At 37.2% G+C, this 23,201-nt stretch overlaps 1 protein-coding gene across 3 annotated transcripts in view; it reads left to right on the top strand.

Moving 5' to 3' along the window:
• Nucleotides 1–1,140: 1,140 nt before the first annotated feature.
• Nucleotides 1,141–23,201, top strand: part of CEP135 (centrosomal protein 135) — a 74,586-nt gene continuing 52,525 nt past the window's right edge. The window contains exons 1-10 of one of the 3 annotated variants that reach the window (XM_035004936.1): nt 1,141–1,342; nt 2,774–2,931; nt 4,413–4,603; nt 5,786–5,953; nt 8,676–8,817; nt 10,915–10,999; nt 14,958–15,086; nt 16,498–16,713; nt 19,674–19,739; nt 22,051–22,189. In XM_035004936.1, coding sequence (XP_034860827.1) covers nt 2,819–2,931; nt 4,413–4,603; nt 5,786–5,953; nt 8,676–8,817; nt 10,915–10,999; nt 14,958–15,086; nt 16,498–16,713; nt 19,674–19,739; nt 22,051–22,189 — 1,249 coding nt within the window. In that variant the 5' untranslated portion in view covers nt 1,141–1,342; nt 2,774–2,818. Of the gene's footprint in view, nt 1,343–1,662; nt 1,950–2,773; nt 2,932–4,412; nt 4,604–5,785; nt 5,954–8,675; nt 8,818–10,914; nt 11,000–14,957; nt 15,087–16,497; nt 16,714–19,673; nt 19,740–22,050; nt 22,190–23,201 lie in introns of those variants that run through there. The other 2 variants (XM_035004937.1, XM_035004935.1) reach the window with 2 other exon arrangements.

The raw sequence follows: 23,201 nt of genomic DNA, 5'->3' as shown, positions 1-23,201 counted from the left end.
ATGTCCCCTGGGGCAAAACACGGCCATAACATCAGTGTTTCGCCCACCTTTTGAATTTGATTTTGATTTTTGTTTTAATTACTGTGTTTTGGGGACAAAAGGAAACCAACCAGTCTTCTGGACTAGAGGCTGTTGCACAGCTATTTTGTTATGTTATTAATTTATTTATGCCTCGCTGTTTCCAAAAGAGATATTTGTTCAGCAAAAAAAAAATGTGTTTATTATATATGTTCAAGACTATGAAAGCCATTTACAGTAGTACCTAAGTCCCTGTCTCCTAGAAATTCCATAAAACAACTCATTAAGACATGTGGGGAAACCAAGTAGACATAATGGAAACGTATGTGTCTGTCAATATATGAATGGGTACAGTTATTCACAACCCACAGAGCAGTGATCTGACATGCAAAGATTAAGTACCTTTTCTGACTGTAAGGCCTACTCGGGAGAGTAGTGAACAGAAAGCACTTGAGCTCCTCTCTGATCATACAGAAATCTTCAGAGGAGACGTGGAATTCTAGGAGTTGACCTATCTGGTTTCTTTAAGTGAGCAAGCTCTCTACCCCACAACCAGTTTATTTCAATTGAATTCCCTTCACAAATGTTTATTGTGGTAGGTGCTAAAGAAACATAACTGAGTAAAATAATCTCTGACTCAAAAAATTCAGTTGTGAGGTGGCCAGGGAGAGACATACAGCGCTAACTACGTTTTGATGGGATGAGCCATAATTCATGGGATCAAAACTTAATATTATACTCATGATGGGATGAGTATAATAAATGTGTCTACACCGCTTTACAGGGAGAGGGGTGTGGCAACAATAGTTAATTTTATTGGGCGGTTGTCAGGGAAAGTTGCAAAGCACCGTGATTATTAGGTTGGATTTTTCGTGGTCAGCAGGCGTTCACCTGACGGGTGAAGGCTTATCCGCCGCAGGGACCAAGGGCTGCACAGCGTTTTAACCCTGCGCGGGGTAGACAAGCAACGAATCCCGCAACGGGGAGGGATCATTTCTGGCATCCGCTGAAGTGCGGGGTTTGCCGACCGGCAGGAGGCGCCGTGGCCGCGCGCCGTCCGGCCGTTGCGTTTCCGGGCACTCGGGCCCAGCGCCGCCATCGCCGCCGCGCGCGCCCCCGCCGCGCGCCGCGCATCGCCTGCGCCGCTCCCGTTACCGAGGCAACCGCGGCGCCGACTCCGCGCCGGCTGGGATCGTCTCTCGGCGCCATTTTCAAACTGTCCTAGCGCCGGCGCCGGAGTCTGGGGCGGAAGGAGCCAGCGAGGGAGGCGACGCGCGAGGGGCGATGCGGCCGCAGGCGGAGGAAGCGGCGGCTGGAGCTGGGGGTGAGTGCCGCTGTGGGGGCGGGAGGCCCGGGCGCGGCGGCGGCGCTCTCGCCGTAGCCTCCGGGAGGTCCCCGCGGGCCGGGCCCGGGTGCTGCCGGGAGGGAGGCCGCGCGGCTGGGGAGGAAGTGGGGCCCGGCCGGGCGGGGCGCGGCGCGGAGATTCGTCGCCGGCTCCGCGGCCGACACCCCTCCCCTTCGAAACCCGGCAGTGAGGCTGCGGCGCGGAGGTCGACCTGGGGCCGCTCGAGCCTCCCTATTTCCTTCCGCGCCGCTCGCTGCGGGAGTCTGTGCGGTGTGTGCACACCCGCCTACCGCCGACTGATGGGTTGATTTAAAAGTTAAAGTGCTCTCTCGTGTAAGAATCTTACAGGCTCTTTGTGAAAACAAAGTACCCGAAAATGTAGGACGGGAGCCATGTGTTAACCTTTGCCCTGCATCTTCGAAAACATCCCCTTGACCTTCCAGTCACTACTGTTTTAAGTTCAGTGTGGAAGGACTTAACCTAAGTTAAGGTTGGTGTTTTGTTTTGAGCCCCTGTGCATACATACACACAGGCTCCTTTTGTAAAAATAAGATGTACTGGCTTTCAGACACCCACCTTCCCAGAGGTAAGCTAGTGAGTAGTTCTAAACACGTATGCGCGGGGGACCTCCAAACCTAAGCTTTTATGTTGTGCTAGAAACTTTCAGTAAGGCACAGTGTTTGGGTGATGTAGGTGGGGGAGGACAGCAGCCCGTAGGTGAGGAGGTTTTTTGTTCTTGGAGGGATTTTACTCTTTTCCATCTGTCCTGTGTTTCGATATTTTAGCCATTCTAGTATGAGTGAAATTGTACTTCATTGTGGTTTTAGTTCATATTTCCCATATAACTAATGGTGGTGAGCACCTTTTCATATGATTATTCCTGTTCAGTTATCTTTGCAAGGTGCCTGTTCAAGTCTTTAGCCCATTTTCTTACCGGACTGTAATTACTGAACTGTAAGTGTTCTTTATGTATTCCATATACAAATCCTTTGTCAGATATTTTCTCCCACTCTTTCCTTTATCTTTTTGTTTTCTTAATGGAATATTTTGATGAGCAGACATTTTTAATTTGATGAAGTTCAAAAACTTATCAGGTTTTTCTTTTGTATTTAGTCTTTCAATAAGAGGCTTCTCTGAAGATTCTCTGCCTACCTCAGGCTTGGGAAAATATTCTTTGTTTTCTCCATTTTTTTTTTTTAACTTTTACGTATAGGTTTATTAATGTTTATTAATGCAGCAACATGACTATCATAAGCATTGCATTTAAGTCAAGTCTAAATATTCCAGAAGGCTGCCTACCTGAAGAGAAACAAAAAAAAGTTGCTTCATATTGAAAGAATCTTTTCTTCTTACCATGAAATAGTAATAATAGCCATAATAACAGAATAATGTCTTACTCTTTTCTTTTAGGACTTTAATTTTGGGGAGTGAATAAAACTAGTTTTGGAAGACAAGATGACTGCAGCTGCAGAAAGAAAGTACATTAATATTAGAAAAAGATTGGATCAGTTGGGATACCGCCAGACTCTGACAGTGGAGTGTTTACCATTGGTAGAAAAACTTTTCAGGTAAAGATGAAAATACAGTTCTAAACCCATGTGATCCTTAATCCCATTTATCTAGTTTCTGTTAAACTTCATGTTACAGTAAAGAAATGGGTAGGTTTTTTGTTTTTTTTTTTTAAGTCCTTCAGTCATCTGAAGCTCATCTATTCTTAGATCCTACTCCCAGATCATCAGTTCAGGGCCTCCACATTGCAAAACTCTAGGGGTCACCTTTCATACTCTACTGTTCAGAGTAGATGTTTCGGAGAGTTCTCCGTGAATAGAATTACAATTTTTTAATGTGATTTTCTGATATCCTTGGGTATTCTATGTCTGCCTCACTAGTCTTTAATTACTGTGATTTGATAAAGGTTCTCTCATATGTGGTTGGTCATTACTTTAGCAGTTACATGTTACTTTAACTGAAAGATTCTATGTGATTTTGTTCTTTTCCATTTTTTGTTCTTTCCTTGAGACTGGAGCAGGGAAATTGCTTAGAAAGCTTTTGCAGTAGGGCTACAAGCTATGATGATGGTAAAGAGAGAATGGAGGAAAGATATTTGGTGCTCTTTATTATGGCCTCCAGAACCCTTCATGATCTAGTTCTAGCTCTGTGATTCAAGGTTGGAGGGTGGGTGAAGTATGTTTAATTTTCTAAGAAACTGGCAGACTTTTTCCACAGTGATCTTATACTCCCGACACCTTCATCTCCCATGTATTTAACCATTTGGAGTTCCCTAAACATAAACACTCCCCACCAGTCTCTCCCCTTGGTCTCTCCATGTGCTATTCTGTCTGCCTGGGAAGTCTGTCTGACCTCTCCCTCCTGCCCTATGCTTGTTTAGCTCTATGGCCTGCAAGATTGTCACATCTGCTACGTGTTACCTTCACTACTTATCATTGTTGGAAACTTGTTTTTGTGTTTCCTTTAGAATGTAAACTCCATAAGACTAGAGACTGACTTTATCTCTGCTCTATCTAGTACAGGCTGAACACATAGTTGTTGAGTTTGTCACACAGTATTATAACTTTTGACAAACTGTCAGTAGGATATAAGCTCTATGATGCTGTGTTCTATATTGTGTTCCCTGCTCGGTAAATACTGAGGGAGTGAATATTCTACTGGTCTGTGTTCTTAGAGGTAAGGAATCAATTCTTATTCTTCTATGCTAGCATTTAGCATATAGCAGGCATTCAGTAAATCTTTGCTGAATGTACAGGTAAGTTTCACAGGTTCCACAGGATAAGGTGATTAATTGGACATGGGGGATGAATGAGAGGAGAGATTGAAAGGTGATTCTAACTATGTGTATGTTTCATAACTTTTAATCTTGTTTTGAGAAATTTTTGAGCACCTGGTACCTTGAAAGACGCCTAGTGTTTTTGTTTTTTAGATTTGATCTCACTTAGTGTTAACATTTAAGTCTTTCTTGAAATATATTTTTAGTTATTAAAAGTTAATGGAATGTTTCCTTGTATTTATATTTTCTGTTCTTTAATTTCAGTGACCTAGTTCATACAACAGAAAGTCTTCGGAAATCAAAATTATCTACTGTGAAAGCTGAAAAAGAAAGTGCCAATTTTGATTTTGTTTTGGAACCTTATAAACTTGAAAATGCAAGATTGATCAAGGAAAATAATGAATTATACCTGGAATTAATGAAACTGAGAGAACAATCAGGTCAACACATTAAAGGTAAAATATTGTGACTTTTTAAAATGCTGTATTTTGGGCGCCTGGGTGTCTCAGTTGGTTAAGCGACTGCCTTCGGCTCAGGTCATGATCCTGGAGTCCCAGGATCGAGTCCCGCATCGGGCTCCCTGCTCAGCAGGGAGCCTGCTTCTCCCTCTGACCCTCCCCCCTCTCATGTGCTCTCTGTCTCTCTCATTCTCTGTCTCAAATAAATAAATAAAATCTTAAAAAAAAAAAAATAAAGTAAAATAAAATAAAATAAAATGCTGTATTTTTTGCCTAAAAAGTTTTTTCTGTAGGAAAAGCTTATATATAATATTGTGATAGTCTTCCTGCTAACAGTCTTGAAATAATGTAGAGTGCATTGAAGAGTTCCCAATAAGGAAAATAAATTTACATTTCATAGCTATAATCATCCTCACTATAAGTAGATTAAATTTTTAGAATTAAAATTGCTGTAGAAAGATGCACAGCATAGGAAATATAGTCAATGATATTGTAATAGCGTTGCACGGTGACAGATGATAACTACGTTTGTGGTGTGCGTAACATAACTTACAGAGAAGTTGAATCACTATGTTGTACACCTGAAATCAATATAACATGTGTCAACTATACTCAATAAATCTTTTAATTAATAAAAAGATTGCTCTAGGAAATATTAAATGCTGAAACTAAAGAAATGTCCTTGAAACAACTTTCATTTTTCCCTTACTAAAAGTAAGAGGACTAAGATGAGGTGAAAGCCTTGTATCATTCTGATTCTTTAATACCCCCGTCTTCGAGCTGGAAGATTGAATCGAATGATTTCAAAGGTACCGGACAGAGGGTAATTGTGTGGCTATCTTACTATAAATTTTTCTTTTATCAGTAGAAAGCCCTGTCTGATACCTGGCATGAATATATAATCCCTCAGCTACATACCCACCTTACTGGATTGGAGCAAATGCCATAATTTATATTAAGCCATATAGCAGAAGAAAAATATGATTCCCTTTTTTGTTTAGTGACTGACTTGTAGTTTTGTTAATAATGGTGGAAGAGGTAATAACCTTTCAGACAAAGGCTTGGGTAAGAATCAGATGGAGCCTTTCAAATTAATGTGACTTTTGTATTTTGTGAAATGGAAGGATTTGATAGATTTCCTGATCTGTAAAATGGTTTTTGAATCTTTTTCATTTTAAGAGTTGAAAACTACGTTGAAGAAGTGTGCACGTGAAACAGCTGATCTGAAATTTCTAAACAACCAATATGTTCATAAACTCAAACTTTTGGAGAAAGAGAGCAAAGCTAAGAATGAAAGAATTCAACAACTTCAAGAAAAGAATTTGCACGCTGTAGTACAAACTCCAGGTGAGTCTGCCGTGTCTCAAAACAAATTATACACGTCTAATCTTTTAAAGATATTAAAGCTGTTGACTAAAATAAGACTTTGGATTTTCATGCTTAGACTTTAGTATTTGTAAAGATGATTTTGGATTGTCACATAAACTTTTAAATTTATTTCTTAAGATCTAGGTAGTATTTTATACAGGCACTTAGAAACTTTATAGTAGTTTCTTAGATACAAGTAGTCTAACTTCAGTGCCTAGAGTTTTATTTCCTTAATCGTTATTTTAACTTCTTTTTTAAATTATTATTATTATTTTAGTATCCTTTTTTTTCCAAGTCAAACTGTATTCAGCTTTATAAAAAATACTCGTCATAAACAGTCCTGGTATTTCAGGGAAGACATGGGCACACAGCCACTGGCAGTATACAGCAGCTTCCAAACTCCAGGCTCCAGTGGACTGCCATCATCAGAGGCCACTATAAAACCCAGTGAAGTCTTCATGTGGTGCTCTGAACAGGGGAGGTTTAGGGTGAGGGTTGACAGTTCACACTTAGGGTGTTGTTTAACAACTTATTACAAGCCGGCCCTGACTTTCAGGAAATGAAATGAAAATGGCAGAACTATCAATCTGAAGATCCACAAGCTAAAAAAGGAACTCTTTTGAGGGATGCCATCTCAATGTTATCATTATTATTTTAGTTATAAAGGTAATCTGTACTCATTAAAAAATTTGGAAATGTGTTTTCAGTATTTCTTAGTTTATTTTACTTTTTTTAGCTTTATGTTCGGTAGTTCTGTAGCAAGAGAAAAGAAAGGAAGGGTCATATCCAGAGTTAAGGGTGGTCAAGGCATAAAGTTGGTGGAAGAATCTCCAGTACCAGTGACAAGATCGTCAAGATGTCTGAATTATGGGCTGAAGATAATGGGAGTGAGTGAGGTGTAGGAAAGTGCTGGATTATGAGATGAGGTGGAGGCTGAGGGATTAGGAGCATGAAGACTGAGATCAGAAGGGAGTTGGAGTTCTAGATGCTGGCACAGTTTGAAGTGGTGATGAAGGCCACACACAGTCATCTTACGGTGTGCCTGTAGCCAAGCGGAATCAGGGGAAGATGGAAATGTCAGGAAATGAGATGGAGAGGGGGACTGTGGGCTAAAGGCACAAAAGATCAAGAAACATGGAAGAAGGTCTTAGAAGTAACTAGAAGATTAAGGGGAAAAATGAGGATAATCAGGTTTCCTGAGAGAGGAATGGGGCAGATTCCAGAGAGATTCAGGTGGTGTAATCTATAGAATTCAGTGACTGAATGTGGAAGACGTGGGAGGTAGAGGAATTCCCAGATTTCTGTTTCAAGTGAATGAGCGGGTGAATGATGGTACTATTTTTTAGAGAAGGTGGAAAGCAGAGCAGGAGTTCACTTTTGCATGTGTCAAATATTATACCCATGGAACATCCACATTGAGATTTCTAGTACACAGTAGGATATGTGGATCTGATTTTAGATGTGTGGTCCCAGATGGAAATTCAAATTTGGGAGTCATTGGAGTTTGGTGGGAATTGAAGCTATGGATGCGGTGGGAATTATCTAGTAAGATTATGTAGACTGGGAAGAGAGAACAGATCCTGAGGAGAGGTTGGTAATTAAAGGACTGGTGGAAGGAGAGGGTCTTTAAAAGAAACTGAGAAGGAACAACCAAGGAGGAAAACCAGGAAGTAAGGGAAGGAGAAAATGGTTTACTTTCTTTAGGTGTGTAACTACAAGCAAATCATTTAAATACTTTTGATCCAGTTTCTTCATCCTCAACACAAGAGATATATGTATACAAAATGTGTCAGGATTCTAATAAAGACACAATTGTAGATTGTGTTTGTTCTTCGTGTGGATAAATTCATTTTTCAAGTGCATGTCTAATCTTGGCCAGGTGCTGGGAAAGGTAAGTTATCCGTGTAGTTTGGATGTATATGTCCATAAAAAGAAATTACTCCTGATGGTTTTAAGGATAATTAGGTAGGGCGCCTGGGTGGCTCAGTTGGTTAAGCGACTGCCTTCGGCTCACGTCATGATCCTGGAGTCCCCGAGATCGAGTCCCGCATCAGGCTCCCTGCTCGGCAGGGAGTCTGCTTCTCCCTCTGACCCTCCTCCCTCTCATGCTTTCTGTCTCATTCTCTCTCTCTCAAATAAATAAATAAAATCTTAAAAAAAAAAAAAAAGGATAATTAGGTAGGCATTCCCCACAAATTCAGTTATAGCATCATTTTATATTACAGATGACATTCATTCATTGTATACTAATTTTGCTGTATAAAGTTTCTGTTACCTGCTCTTTTGGCATTGCTTAATAAACAAGTTTATTTTAGTTATCACTGCTTTAAGCTTCTCATTTGACAGTTTTCTGCTGGTGATGATTTCTTGAGTTCATAAGAGCAAATACCACAAGGCATGCTCAACTTTTAATCTTGCCAAAGTCTTGTTCCCATCTAATGGAGGAACAGATTGCATCTGGATATATGTACCAAGCATGCCAAAAATAAAACTTGTTTTATAACCATGTCTTGTTGAGGTTTTCGGGAATGCATTGTTTAGTTAAAGATCAGGGTGTGAGTATATATAAGGGAGGAAGTATTTTATCGCTAGGTAATATGAGCTAGAGACACCCTTTATAACAAAAAACCTAACCTTCTGGAATATTTAATTCTAATATTTGTTTCTTTTAAATGTTTTTGAAACGCACATTGTGTTTTAGGTGGCAAAAAAAGAAGTATTGCTTTCAGGCGCCAGCGTATGCAGATTGATGAACCAGTCCCTCCCTCCGAAGTCAGTTCATATCCAGTTCCGCAGCCTGATGACCCTTACATTGCAGACCTCCTGCAGGTGGCTGATAACAGGTGCATTAAATAATTTTTTGTTGGTTTTAGTTAATTACTTGATTAACTCTAATAAGTTTCTTGATGCTAGGGCTCCAGTCTTTGCTGTTGTATCTCCAGGGCCTAGGACAGAACTTTGCATGAGCACTGAGGAAGTACTTTCTGAATGTATCCTAAATATAGAATGTTTTTACTTGGGGCGCCTGGGTGGCTCAGTCGTTGAGCGTCTGCCTTCGGCTCAGGTCATGATCCCAGGGTCCTGGGATCGAGCCCCGCATCGGGCTCCCTGCTTCGCAGGAAGCCTGCTTCTCCCTCTCTCACCCACCCTGCTTGGGTTCCCTCTCTCGCTATGCCTGTCTCTGTCAAATAAATAAATAAAATCTTAAAAAGAAAAAAAAAGTTTTTATTTGTTTTGGAACTTTGATCTCAGATAGATCATAAATCTGATGTTTCTGTCCATGTTTACTTTAAAATAATTTAGTGCCATCTAGAACCTATTTTAGTAGAGTTGCTTTAGTATTTAGTTTTATCACCCAATTCGTCTTTTTGCAGGACTCTCTCACTTCAGATATGTCAAATGCCAATGAACATGAATAGATTTGTAACTGGCTTTGAAATTCTTGCTTCATGATTCTCTAGCTCTGTGTGCTTGTTTTTCCTTAAATTGGAATCAGATATAAATTCTATTTTATATAGAAAAGGTCTCTGGGAAAGGCACTATGTAAGTGTCCTGGGGTTGTAAAGATGAGTAAGATGGTACTGCTGCTCTTGAGAAACTTACATTCTAATAGTAAAGATGAGATAAATACACAGAATGCCATTAAGAAAATTTTAAGAGGTTCAAAGTAGCAAAAGAACACTCGTGACAGCATCTGTGGTCATACCTGGAAAAGCATTCTAAAATAAGTACTACACTAGTAAAAATGGTTAGTATGGATAACTTTTTATTTTGTAGATTATACAGAGTATATGGGGGAGTTTTTCCACTTCATTAATCTCATAACAATCTAAAGGAACATTGGTGGAGGTACTGATTAGGATCTCTTAGTTATTGTCACACAGTATTACATAACTATGTTTATACAGTTATCTGAACTTGTGAAATATTTTGTGGGGTTCTTTTTTTCTGTTACAGTTGTAATCTAGGACTTCTCAGTGTGATAGTGTATTTAAGGAGTTTTTTGGTCTGCATGTTTGTCATTTTCTGTCTTTAATCTTTTTCCTTAACATCTTTCTTTTCTATCAAACCATCATAGGTGGCATTAGTCTCTTGATGATCTTGTTTGTTTCCTTTTGCACATACACATTTTGTTTGTATTCAGAGTAATTCGTGTGCATACATATGAGTGCAGTCACATACCTACTTTTCTCCTAAACCTAGAGTAGTAGAAAATACTGGTTCCAATAACAGCATGGACAAGGTGTGCCAGCCTCACTTACTCTACTTCACAGAAAATCTCTCTTAAAAGCAGACCTGGCTTCAGGCTTTATTTTTCCAATATGAAAGTGGTTATGTCATATTTATGTTAATGTTTGGCAAAGTTTGATGTAATATAAATACATTTGGATAGTTGTAGAATTGAGGTAATTTGGACAAATCTTGATTTTGTTAGAATTAACAAGTTCCAGAAAGGAGTAGGTTTTTGCTGTAGTTATTTGGTGAATTACAGTATTTCTTGATATTTTTCTTTTCTCCAGGATCATAGGGTAGTTCATTAGAAAATACAGGGTCATTTAGGGTTAGAAGACAAACTTGAGTCCCTTATTTCACTTCAGAATGTGAATTCTGGGCTAGACCCTCTAGTTTCCTGAACTGAACCTAAGCATTGGCAGCAATACCTCAAAGAGTTTTAAAGATCAAAATGCAACAGTAGGCATAATGTATCTGAATTTCAAATTATTTAACACTCAGTTTCTTTAATCTATTCTTATAAAATTATATCTCCAAGATGATGTACTCTCCTTATGATGTGGTTTGGAACCCTTTGGTACAGTACTTCATACCTTATTGAGAAATAGAAAATAGAGAATTTATAGGAGAACATATCTAGTTTCATTTCTTGTTTTTTTTGTATTTCTTAAAAAAGTATATTGACATTAGTTATACATGTGTTTCAGAATTCAAGAACTGCAGCTGGAAGTCCACCAGTTACAAGAAAAGTTAGCAATGATGGAAAGTGGACTGAGAGATTATACGGAGCAGGTAGGATTTTTTTTTTACTTCTATAACAGGGATGCATGATTGCATTGTTGAGATGGGTATGCTGTGATTGTAAATAAAGTTGGGTTATATTTGGTATTACTGATACTGAATTTTTATACAGCTTTTATCTTTTCCACCAATTTGTTAATAGAGATAATAGCTGGAGTGGCTTAGATGGCTTTAGAGCAAACAGTCCAGTCCATTATGCATTGAGGCAAATACTAGTTTTTTTTTTGGTTCCTTTAGGTGAATCATCTGTCTCCCCAAATATTGTAACCATATTACTTGTTTTCATCTTGGGAGGTATTTTACTGAAGTGTACTGTGCTTTACAGTGGTAACATAAATAATTTTTTTACTCTTACTGTAGATTTTGTTATTTGGAACATAAGTCTTCTTGATAGTTACTCTTTTGTGGCACCATATTTGTTGTGTGTTTTCACTACAAGAACTAGTAAAAGAGTTTTCTGAAGAAGCAGGGGAATTAATATATGCAGGGTTAGATCATAACCGTAATAAGCTTTAATTCTTTCTTACCTTCTGTTGGTGTTTGGCTAAATTCTGATTTGTATAATTACAGGCTTACTTTCTTAAAATGCTTATTGAAGCTTAAATTGGGTAACACGTTTTTTCATTTTCTGCATGTGACTGCATTTTTTCTGGAGTGAAGTGATCTGCACATACAAATATATATGTAACTTATGTGTTGGTATAACTGTTAAGTTTGTAAAGTACTTTGAAGATATTTGAATAAAAATGGAGTAAAAAGGAATTGTGATCACATCAACCAAAAAACTTATAATATGGAGAGAGATTGAAAATATCAAATATGCATAAGTTGAATATTGTTGGTATTTTTCAATTTATAATCACACTTTCATCACATTTTCCCCAAGTACTTTATGAACATAAGCTGACCAATCTTGGTTATCTCTGTGAGGTAGTTGAGGTGTTTGGAGAAAATAGCCTGATCATTCTCATTGAAACTCTGCTGCCTATCTGGGTGTTTGGTTTTTGTTTTTGGGGGTTTTTTTGCTTAAGTTTGTTCTGTTTTTCTCAGTTTGTATTCCAAATGTTGCTGTTCTCTGCAAGCTCTTTCCCCAGCCTGTAATAAATACTCTCCTCAAGATATCACCTTGTCTCAACTTTGTTTCTACCTTTAAAATTAGCAATGTTCACACTGAGGCTCTCCAGACTTAATGGGTAGTGTGGCATTCTTCCTATTTAAGGCTTAGTCTTTGTACCTGTGCTCTTGGCTCTATTTCCTCTTTTCTTTTTTTTTTTTTCAAGATTTTATTTATTTATTAGAGAGAGAGAGAAAGAGGGCACAAGCAGGAAGTGGCAGAGGGAGAGGGAGAAGCAGGCTCCCCACTGAGCAGAGAGCCAGACCTGGGGCTTGATCCCAGAACACTGGGATCATGACCTGAGCTGAAGGCAGATGCCCAACAACTGAGCCACCCAGGCAGCCCTCTTCTTCTTTTTTTTGCTTTCATTGATATTTTTTCCTTCTTTAACAAACACTTAAATGGCCACTTTACAACTAGTAATGCTTTTAATCTCCCTAACTGTCCTAGAAAGAGGTGCTATTATGGTCGTTACTAACCTCCCCTAAAAAGATCTCCTTTAATTACCTCTCCCTCTTGCTGATGCCTTCTCTTCCCTCATGCAAACTTCTCTAAAGAGTATCTTACTCTTCTGTCTCCACTTCTTCACCTCCTGCTGTCCTATTGCGTTCTGGCTTCTGCCTCCCATTACATAAATTGGTCTAGTTAATGACACCAGTGACATTAATTGCTAGATCCAAAAGGATACTTTAGTCTTTATTTTCTTGGCTCCTCTGTAGTATTTGTCATTATTGATAATTTCTCTTTAAAATACTTTCATTTTCTTTCAGTTTTCCCTTTTTTAAAAATCTATCATCATTTCTTCTTTGCTTATTTCCTCTACCTGTTCCCTGAAATGTTACTGTTTTTCAGGATCTTGTCTTTGACCCCTTCTTTCCCAGTATATTTTCTCAGAAGGTTTCATTTACTCTCTTGGTTTAAGATATTCCCTGTAGTTAATGACTTTTCAGTCTTTCTGGCTCAAATCTCTATAGAGCTCCAGACCCATATATCCAATTTCATATTGGGCGTTTCCACTTGGATGAAAGCTCTTCATACCATATACCTAGTACTAAACTTGTTATCTTCTGCCTCAAATCTGTTTTCCCTCTTATATTCTCTACTTTGGTTGGTAGCATTACCATCTGCCCAAGCCAACATTCTATAGTCTTTCTAGATCTCATTCTTTCCCCTTCACTTACCAAGTTCTGTCACTTCTAAGTACTTTGTAAACTTACTTTTTCTGCTTTAACCTATCTACTGTTTTATGCCTTACTCATTTCTCATACATTCCTCCAATAGGTCTCCCTTCCTCTGGCTTTATTCTTATTTATCTTTTAATCCAGAGCAGTCTTTCTCCTTAGCAAAGTATTCAGAGCTTAACATAATTAATTCCTGCCTGATTCTTCAGACCCACCATAAGTTCCCTTGCACGTTACAGTCGTCTTACTGATCGTCTTACTGAGCCATTTCTGCTCCTTCGATCATACCATGTGGCTTTATACTTCTGTGTCACTGCCTGAAACATTCCTCCTTTCTTCTCTTCATAGCATCATTTATAACCTTTTTGGGCATATGTATTTGATAAAGCCTTCACTAATTTCAATAGGCATATGAATATATCATGGAGAGTAAATCCTTTTATTCCCTTAACTTCTTTGGTGCCATATACCTCTTTACTTTATTCTACCATTGAACAACATATTATATAGCAATTATTGGTTTACTTGCTAGTTTTCCCTGTAAAGCTGTGTTCCTGAAAGTCAGAGACCATATTTTACTCATCTTCATATACCAAAAATTGTGTTCCATAATTGTTGAATTGAATGCTTGGTTTTAGTTTTCAATTTTTTTGAAAAAACAAAAGCCGCAAAACCCAAAGCTGTAAAGTGTTTGGGTTTTTCCAAATTCATGAATGTGAATAAGTGTGAAATCATGGCTGATAGTGCTCTCTGTGATTTTATGTGTGTTATTTTCTAAATAATAATTAAATTCACCCCAGCTTCCTATCCTTTTCCATATTGAGTTTCAGTAGCAATTCTTTGTGTCCTACATCTATTTGTTCATTCTACATTTATTCTGCCAGGCACTGAAGTAGCTCAGACTCAGTTCTAGTACCCAGTAGTTTCTTTTTTTTTTTTTTTTTTTAAGATTTTATTTATTTGAGAGAGAGAATGAGACAGAGAGCATGAGAGAGGCGAGGGTCAGAGGGAGAAGCAGACTCCCCGCTGGGCAGGGAGCCCGATGCAGGACTCGATCCCGGGACTCCAGGATCATGACCTGAGCTGAAGGCAGCCGCTTAACCGACTGAGCCACCCAGGCGCCCCCAGTAGTTTCTTTTTATATAAACATTGCCTAATCTATGGAGGAGGGAGGGGGAAAAAAACCAAAAATTAAAAATAATTGGGAAGAATCTATTCAATAGAAATACTTATGAGGGGCGCTTGGGTGGCTCAGTCGGTTAAGCGGCTGCCTTCGGCTCAGGTCATGATCCTGGGGTCCTGGGATCGAGCCCCACGTCCGGCTCCCTGCTCAGCAGAGAGCCTGCTTCTCCCTCTCCCTCTGCCTGCCACTCTGCCTACTTGTGTTCTCTCTCTGTCAAATAAATAAATAAAATCTTTAAAAAAAAAAAAAGAAATACTTATGAAAGCTTTGTTGACATTATTTTGAAATTTTCTGTGTTTATTTTTGCTTGTGTATATGTATTTCATAATATGGTACATATATGAATGTTAATCTCTTGTACACACTGTAAAACATAAGAAAAATGAAAGTATATCCAAATAAGTGTTTGTACAGTGTTATTTCAGTTCAAAGCAGATTTTTTTAAGTGATAACATGACTTTATGTCTTCAGATTGAGCTAAGAGAACGAGAGATAGAACGACTATCAGTAGCACTGGACAGTGGCCGTTCCCCTGATATTCTCTCTCTGGAGACTAGAAATAAAACCAATGAAAAACTTATTGCTCATTTAAATATTCAGGTAATGACTTTTATAATTATTTCACTGAGTATATAAAATCATTAAGTGTTTATAACAGTCCATGGATTTGTAAAAGTGACAGAGTTGTTCAGTAGTGTATTATTTACAATAGGAAAATTTTGATAGAGCCAGAGTATCCAGAAATAGGATGCGGCTATTGAAAAATCATGTTTTTAAAGAATATATAATGAAAAAAAAGAATATTTAATGAGGCAGAAAAATACCTACACCATAATGTTAAATATTTAAAAGAGGAGAATAAACTGTAGACACAAGTGATGTTCAGTTTGCTTTTTAAAAATGTGCATATGAACTTGGAGAGAGAAAGCATTGGAAGAGAAGACACCAAAGTATACTAACAGTCTATCTTTGTGTGATGAGATATTCTTTTTGATTTTATTTTCAAAACTTTTGTTTTATAAAAACGTAAAAAAAGAAAAGATTTTTAAAAAGAAATATAAAAGCTAAACATGTAATAGATTCCCTTGCCATGCATTTGACCTAAGAGTAAAAGAACACGAGAGTTATATAAAGCATGTTATGTTACCTTTAGAAATTTAGACATGTCGTTGCTGCCTGAGCTGTAACCAAAATAGAGTAAATCACGAATATCAGCAGTAGCTCTAGAGCAGTGCTATCCAATACAAATATGATATGAGCCACATAATGTAATTTAAAATTTTCTAGGGGCACGTGGGTGACTCAGTTGGTTAAGCGTCTGACCGACTCTTGCTCTCAGCTCAGGTCTTGATCCCAGGGTCATGAGTTCAAGATTCTATGGAGCCCACCTAAAAAAAAGAAAAGAAAATCTCAGATCAAAATGTAAAACATGAAACTATAAAATTTTCTAGTAACTAGATTAAGAAAGTAAACAGGTGAAATTAATTTTAATAATGTATTTATCTCAGTATATCCAAAATATAATTTCAATGTATAATTAATGTTGTAAAATTGATGTTGAGATCTTTTACATTCTTTCTTTTTTGCACCAAGTCTTTGGAATCTTGTGTCTATCTTACATTTATAGCACAACTCAGTTCAGACGAGCCACAGTATGAACATGTGGATACTAGTGACTGCTGTATTGAACAGCACAGTCTAGAGTAGTAGTATCATGGTAGTGATATTCTTGTCGTAATTTTAGAACTCTCTGTTGGGAAAAAGTTCACACAAATGTTTTGCTTTTCCTTTCCTTCCACGTTTAAAAATTGGAAGCCAATGGCTAATATTTTTATTACACCCCACATTGTCAGTTTTGTGAATCAAAGCAGTGTAAGATTACAAATGTAAAATAGCTCTGGTTTAAATGTTCAGTATTTTAAAAAATACGGTATTTTGAAATATTTTTGGAAGTCCAGTATTTAGGATAATTTTCCAATTCATATACCTGTGAATTACAAATTCAATTTAGGTTGACTTTCTTCAGCGAGCTAATAAAGACCTGGAGAAGCATATACAGGAGCTTATGGAAACCAAGGAAACAGTGACTACTGAAGTTGTTAATCTAAGTAACAAAAATGAAAAACTCTGCCAGGAATTAACTGAAATAGATCAGTTAGCACAGCAGTTAGAGAGACATAAAGAAGAAGTGCTTGAGACTGCCGATAAAGAACTTGAGGAAGCAAAGGTATGTCTAGGTTGTGGGAGCATTTGTTAATCCTCCTGGAACATCGTGAGCCTAAGCCCCTTTGATATCTGATATGGTCTTTTGGTTTGTTTCATAATTCCAGTTTTCCCAAAGTGTCGTTCACACTCTCTAAAATTGGTTATGTTTCTGAAGCACACCTTTTCTTAGGATAGCTCTCCAGATTTTGTCCTATTTTCCCTCAAGATTTTCATCTCTGCATTGTGAGTGAGCTTTGGAAGTTTGTCCTCTGTGTCATTCTGTGCTCATGTTCCCTTTAAAAGTATTTTCTGAAATAGTGTATGTCCTTACACGTTTTTAAGTTGGTAGCTAACATTTTTTCATCTTTAAGTTTAAATAGGTATGAAAGGGGGCACCTGGCTGGTGTGGTGGGAGGAGCATGCAACTCTTGATCTCGGGATTGTGAGTTCGAGCCCCAAATTGGGTGTAGAGATTACTTAAAAATAAAATCTTTTAAAAATAATAATGAGTAAATAAATAGATATGAAAGATGTAATTTCCAATGTATTGTAAGTATTGATCTCTTAAACTGTCACATCGTTCTTTTAAATATAGCTAAATGACCCTTTCTTCTTGAAATCTTCACAAAGTTTTATCCTATTTTAATATATTTATGCTTGGATATCTTTTCATGATCACCCTATCAAACATCTCTGCAATAAAAAAATACATAAATTGAAAGCATTTATTTATTTAGAAATTTTTTACTTTAAAAAATGTCCTTTGATTACAAGGTTCAAAGTGTTAACATTTTCCTTTGAATAGTGTTATCATTATAATTATTAGTAATTAGTGGATCAAAGTGACAAATATAGCACAAATGTTGATACTTACTGAATTAAAAAGTAAAATTTTATTGGAAATACATCTCTTAATAAGATACATATCTTATTAATACATTTCTTAATACATATCTTTCATAAACTTTGATTATCTTTTTGGTGCTTCAGAAATTTTTCATATTTTGAGTGGCATTAGATGCATGACTTTGCTTTAAAAAGTGGGAGGAAAACAGTTTTGAAAGGGAAGGTGAGAGAGGAAAGATCATGAGATACTTAGACCACACACAGGTTTTCAGGTAGATAATTCTTAAAAAGGACTGTACATGCAAATTAAGAATCCAGATATGGATACATTAAAACTGCACGTATACAGTAGTTTTACATAATACTTGGGAAGTATTTATGTTATCCCAGGAATGGATATAAGCTAGCCTGAGGATCAGTACTCTACATCATTGAATCAATTTTGTACCATGTCGTTTCCACTAATTAGTGGAATAAAAGTAGCATACCTCAACATAGTGAAGGCCATATATGAAAAGCCCACAGTATATCATACCCAGTGGTGAAAGATTGAAGCTTTTCCTCTAGAATCAGCAGCAATGCAAGTATGCCCATTCTTACCAGTTCTGTTCAGTGTAGTACTGGAAGTCCTAGCTAAAGCAGTTAGGCAAGAAAAAGAAATAAAAGGCACCCAAATTGGAAAGAAAGAACTGAAATTGTTTCCAGATGACATGATCTTGTATGTAGAAGATCCTAAAGATTTCACAAAAAAATAGAACTAATACATTCAGCAGAGTTGCAGGATACAAAAATCAATGCACAATAATCAGGTGTGTTTCAATATGCAAATAATTAAAATCCAAAAGGAAATTAAGAAAATAATCCCATTTGCAGTAGCATCAAGAAGAATAAAATAACTTAGGAATAAACTTAACCAAGGAGGTGAAAGACTGTATGCTGAAAACTATAAAACATTCTTGAAAAAATTTGAATAAGACAGAAATAAATGGAAAGACATCCTATGTTCATGGATTGGAGGACTTAATATTGTTCAAATGTCCATGGTACCCAAAGCAATCTACAGATTCAGTACAATCCCTATCCAAATCCCAATGGCATTTTTTATAGAAATGGAAAAAAATTATAAAATCTCAAGGGGCCCCAGAATAGCCAAGAGAGTCTTGAAAATGAAGAATATAGGGGTGCCTGCCTAGCTCATTTGGAAGTGCATGTGACTCTCGATCTCAGGGTCATGAGTTCCAGCCCCACATTGGGTATAGAGACTACTAAAAAAAATAAACTTAAGAAAAATGAAGAACATAATTAGTGCAGTTTTAATTTTTGGTGGCTCTAGTTTCATTGCAACATTCCTATATCTCATTCCTCTCTTTTTCCACTTTTTTTACATCTTCTCTGCTCATGCACACAACATACTGAATATAGCTTCTCAGGTCCCATTGGCAGTGCTCAAGAATGACAGTTTAGGGGCGCCTGGGTGGCTCAGTTGGTCAAGCGACTGCCTTCGGCTCAGGTCATGATCTTGGAGTCCCGGGATTGAGTCCCGCATCGGGCTCCCTGCTCGGCGGGGAGTCTGCTTCTCTCTCTGACCCTCCCCCTCTCATGCTCTCTCTCTCTCTATCTCTTTCTCTCTCTCAAATAAATAAATAAAATCTTTAAAAAAAAAAAAAAGAATGACAGTTTGGCTCGCAAAAGATTTCTGTTGGGTCAAAATATTTTAATATTGGCATTCAGTGCTCTTATTTGCTGTATAGAGGTTCCACATTGGTAGTAGCAGGTGGAGGGAAATCAAATAAGATGGGAAAATTAGGAAATGACAGTGCCGTAAGAAGAGCCCAAAAATCAAGGTTCAAGGAAGGTCCTGCAAGTATATAGGCAAAATAGGTTTTTAAGTGGGCCCTCTTGTTTCAGATGTTACAAATAGCTCCCTCTAAGCATTCAGGATACCAAGAAATTAAAGAGAAGCCTGGACTTTGTCTCCTCTTCACTGAAATTGAGCCTTAAAACTGCTAAAACCTCCCATCTCACTGCTGAGAAGGAAGACTACTCAAAAAAATGACTTGGTCTTATTTGCATTGTGACTTAGTGATAAATATTCTTGACTTTTAGGTCTGTACCTAATAAGTTTTTTATTCCTAGAAAGAGATTAAAAGAAAGCTTTCTGAAATGCGGGATCTTGAAGAAACAATGGCAAAACTTCAACTGGTAAGTAGATGTCATGTTAAATTGCCAGAACTTTTGGTAAGAAAATTTGCATGCTGTATTTTACATATATTTTTTAATTGAGATATAATTTACACATTATAATATTCACTCTTAAGCATTTATTTCATTGGTATTGGTGTAGTTATGAAGTACTGCAACCATTCTGACCATCAAGTAAAGGAACATTTTCATCACTCCAAAAAGAAACGTCATACCCATTTAGCAGTCCCTCCCCATTTTCCTCTGCTCAGCCTCTGACAACCACTCATCTTTCTATTTCTATAGACTTGCATATTCTGGACAGTTTATACCAATGGAATCATACAATATGTGGCCTTTTGTGTCTGGCTTCTTTGATTTAGCACAGTGTTTTCTAGTTTCATGCTTGTTGTAGCATGTATCCAAGTACTTCCTTTTTATGGCTGGGTAATATTCCACTGTATGGATGTATTTAATTTCATTTCTGTTTTTATAATTCTTTAATTTTATATACAGTAGATGGCAAGTTAAATTTGAATTTGGAAAACCTGTTAGGAATTTTATATTCTTTTAACTACTTCATGACTTGTAAGTTTACTAATATTAAAATTAGAAATTGATAATTACTTGTTAAAATTGTTGACTTTTATTAAAAGCACTCAATCTGGGGTACCTGGCTGGCTCAGTTGAGGCATGCAACTCTTTTTTTTTTTTTTTTTTTTAAGATTTTTTTATTTATTTATTTTAGAGAAAGAGCACGTGTGTATGTGAGTGGGGGGAAGGGTAGAGTCTGGGAGAGGATAACAAACAGATAGGAGCCCATTGCAGGGCTCAATCTCACAACCCTAAGATCATGACCTAAACAAAAATAAAGAGTTGGACACTTAACTGAACCACCCAGGCGCCTCTAGAGCACACATGACTCTTGATCTCAGGATTGTGAGTTTGAGCCCCACGTCAGGTATAGAGATTACTTAAAAAAAAAAAAAAAAATTCCGTCCTCTTTTATAAAAATAGCTTTGTTTGGTAGTGAAAACCATCTTTCTAGATAATATTTGTTCTGGTAGTCTTCTTCAAATAAGAAAAATAGTAATCGTCCCAGCATAAGCCTAGATGTAGCATATAGTTCTATAGTCATGCCTTGCTTCCAGTTAGAAACTCCTGGGTGGTCACCTAAAAGATGATTGGGGATTTTTTTTTAATAGCTTATTAAATTGGATGAGTTTCTTTTAAGATTGGAAACTAAGACTAATACTAATTTTCAAGTTTTCTTATTATTTATAGTCTTACACAGTATAGCAGCAATGTTCTGGTGGCATAAGGCAAATTAAAAAATGAAGCCATTGTGATATGCTGCCACACTGTAGGTGCTTGAATACTTGCTGACTTTTATATGCTCACTATGAATCACAGTGGCTTCTTTTTTATTCACTTGCAGCTACTCAATTCAGTATTAAATAACTGAATTAACTAAACCTGATAAATGTCCACTCTTTTTTTTTTTTTTGATGTTGTCTACTCTTGAGTCTCATAGATATTGTGAAAATCTTCCATGAGGTCAGTAAACAGAAAGTAGATGTTTTGATGATGTTTTTACTGACAGTGTAAACTCTGTGAGGGCAGGAATTTTTGTTCGCTGCATTGTATGTATCCTATCAACAGTTGAGTGTGATTCGTAATGCTTGTCTCGGACTCTGACCAAGTCTCAGTAGTATTGGATGACAGTCAGATGCTATAGTTACTTTCTGACCTTTCTTATTTTTTTCATTAGTATGATATTATGTATTTTTAGGATAAATACTAATGATATTAATAGCTAGCATTTATTAATCACTTGCCATGTTCTAGACACTGTGCAGAGTGCTTCACATCCTTAGTTTCATCCTCACCAGTGAGTTCTCGGTGTCCAGATACTGCTCTTATCCCCATTGTGCAGATAAGCCTGAGACAATAACCAGCATAGTTACTGATACCTATGATAGTCTGAGAGCACTATGGCTTCCTTCCGCCTTCTTTTAAAAATAAAAAGGCTTTAAAGCTTTTTATTGCACAAGTACATATTCATTTTAAAAAGTAGACAGTATGTTAAACAAATTAAGAGAAAATAAAATCTAATAATTCTACTCAGAAAGGAGCCCTATTCATATTTGGGTTTTGTGGTCCTTTTAGCCACAGTTGAGAATGAACTTTAGTTGAACCCATATATTTGACTAACTAAAAGTGTGTCTGTGACTTACTCTTAATTAAATGTACTTACCAAAATATCTACTTTAAGTTCTATAATATTTTATCAAGTTGTTGGAAATCTTAATTATAGTATTAAAATTTGCAGGAATTAAACTTATGCCATAAAGAAAAGGAGAGACTGAGTGATGAACTACTTATAAAGTCAGACCTGGAAACTGTTGTTCATCAGCTTGAACAAGAAAAGCAAAGACTTAACAAAAAAATGGAAAGTTTTGCAGTTACAGGTAAAATATAAAATGTTGATAACTTAAAAAGTGTTATTTCCTCTTGACATATTATTTTTCTTAGTAGATTATCTTTCATTCATTCATTCACTCAATAAATATTTGTAGAGTGCTTGTTAATATATCAGAAACCATACTGGATGCTGTAGATAGAGTGGAAAATCTTCAGTGACCTTACAGGATTCTTTTATATTTTGACTAGTTGGTACAGGGAACCCTGCTTGAGTATTTTCCAATAGAAGTATATGCTTTTTTGAAGCAGATAATAGAATTAATTAAGACTAAGAGGAAAACTTCTGAAATGGTGAAAAATTGAAATGCAGAATCTTTGTAAGGAGATGCACTTACATCACCTGAAAGAACATATTCTCTTTCTCTCTTTCTCCCAGTAGGGCAACTTTCTGCCAGGTATCAGCACTAAATAAGTTAGTTTAAGAAACATGTAAGAATTCATCCACTCATCCATTCTATTTGACAAATGTTTATGAGCCTTTCGTGTGCCAGGCTCTGTTTTGGGTACTGGGGTATATGATGGTAAACAAAATACGCAAGGTCCCTGCTCTTGTGGAGCCTTTGTTCCAGTTGGACAAATTAGTAGCACATAAATGAAAAAGCCAATTTTAGATGATAAGAGGTATGAAAATGGGGGAAGATATGCTAGAGATTGACTAACCCAAGGTCTCAGAGACAAGACACCAGCCAATGAAGATTTGGGGCAGTTTTTTCCAGACAAAGGGAACGGTAAGAGCAGAAGCCCGGTGCTGTCAAGAGCAGAGCCCCCCCCCCCCCCCCGTTGGGTGTAGAGATTACTTAAGAGCAGAAGCCCCATGCGTCTTCAGAAGTAAAAGAAAGCCAGTGTGCTGTGTTAAAAAGAGGCTATATTCTAGGCTTTTCAGCATCCATATGGATAATCTGTTTGACCCCTTCTCCATTCACTGCCTTTATGACTTGAGCACATTACTTAACCTCTCTATGCTTTAGTTTCCCTGTCTATGGGGTTAATGATGGCACC

This window comes from Mirounga leonina, unplaced genomic scaffold, assembly GCF_011800145.1.
Source record: "Mirounga leonina isolate KUSES-001 unplaced genomic scaffold, KU_Mleo_1.0 Mir_129, whole genome shotgun sequence".
In the NCBI taxonomy this organism is placed as follows: Eukaryota; Metazoa; Chordata; class Mammalia; order Carnivora; family Phocidae; genus Mirounga; species Mirounga leonina.
The sequence above is the reverse complement of the archived record's forward strand: the minus strand, read 5'-3'. Positions and strand labels throughout refer to the sequence as shown.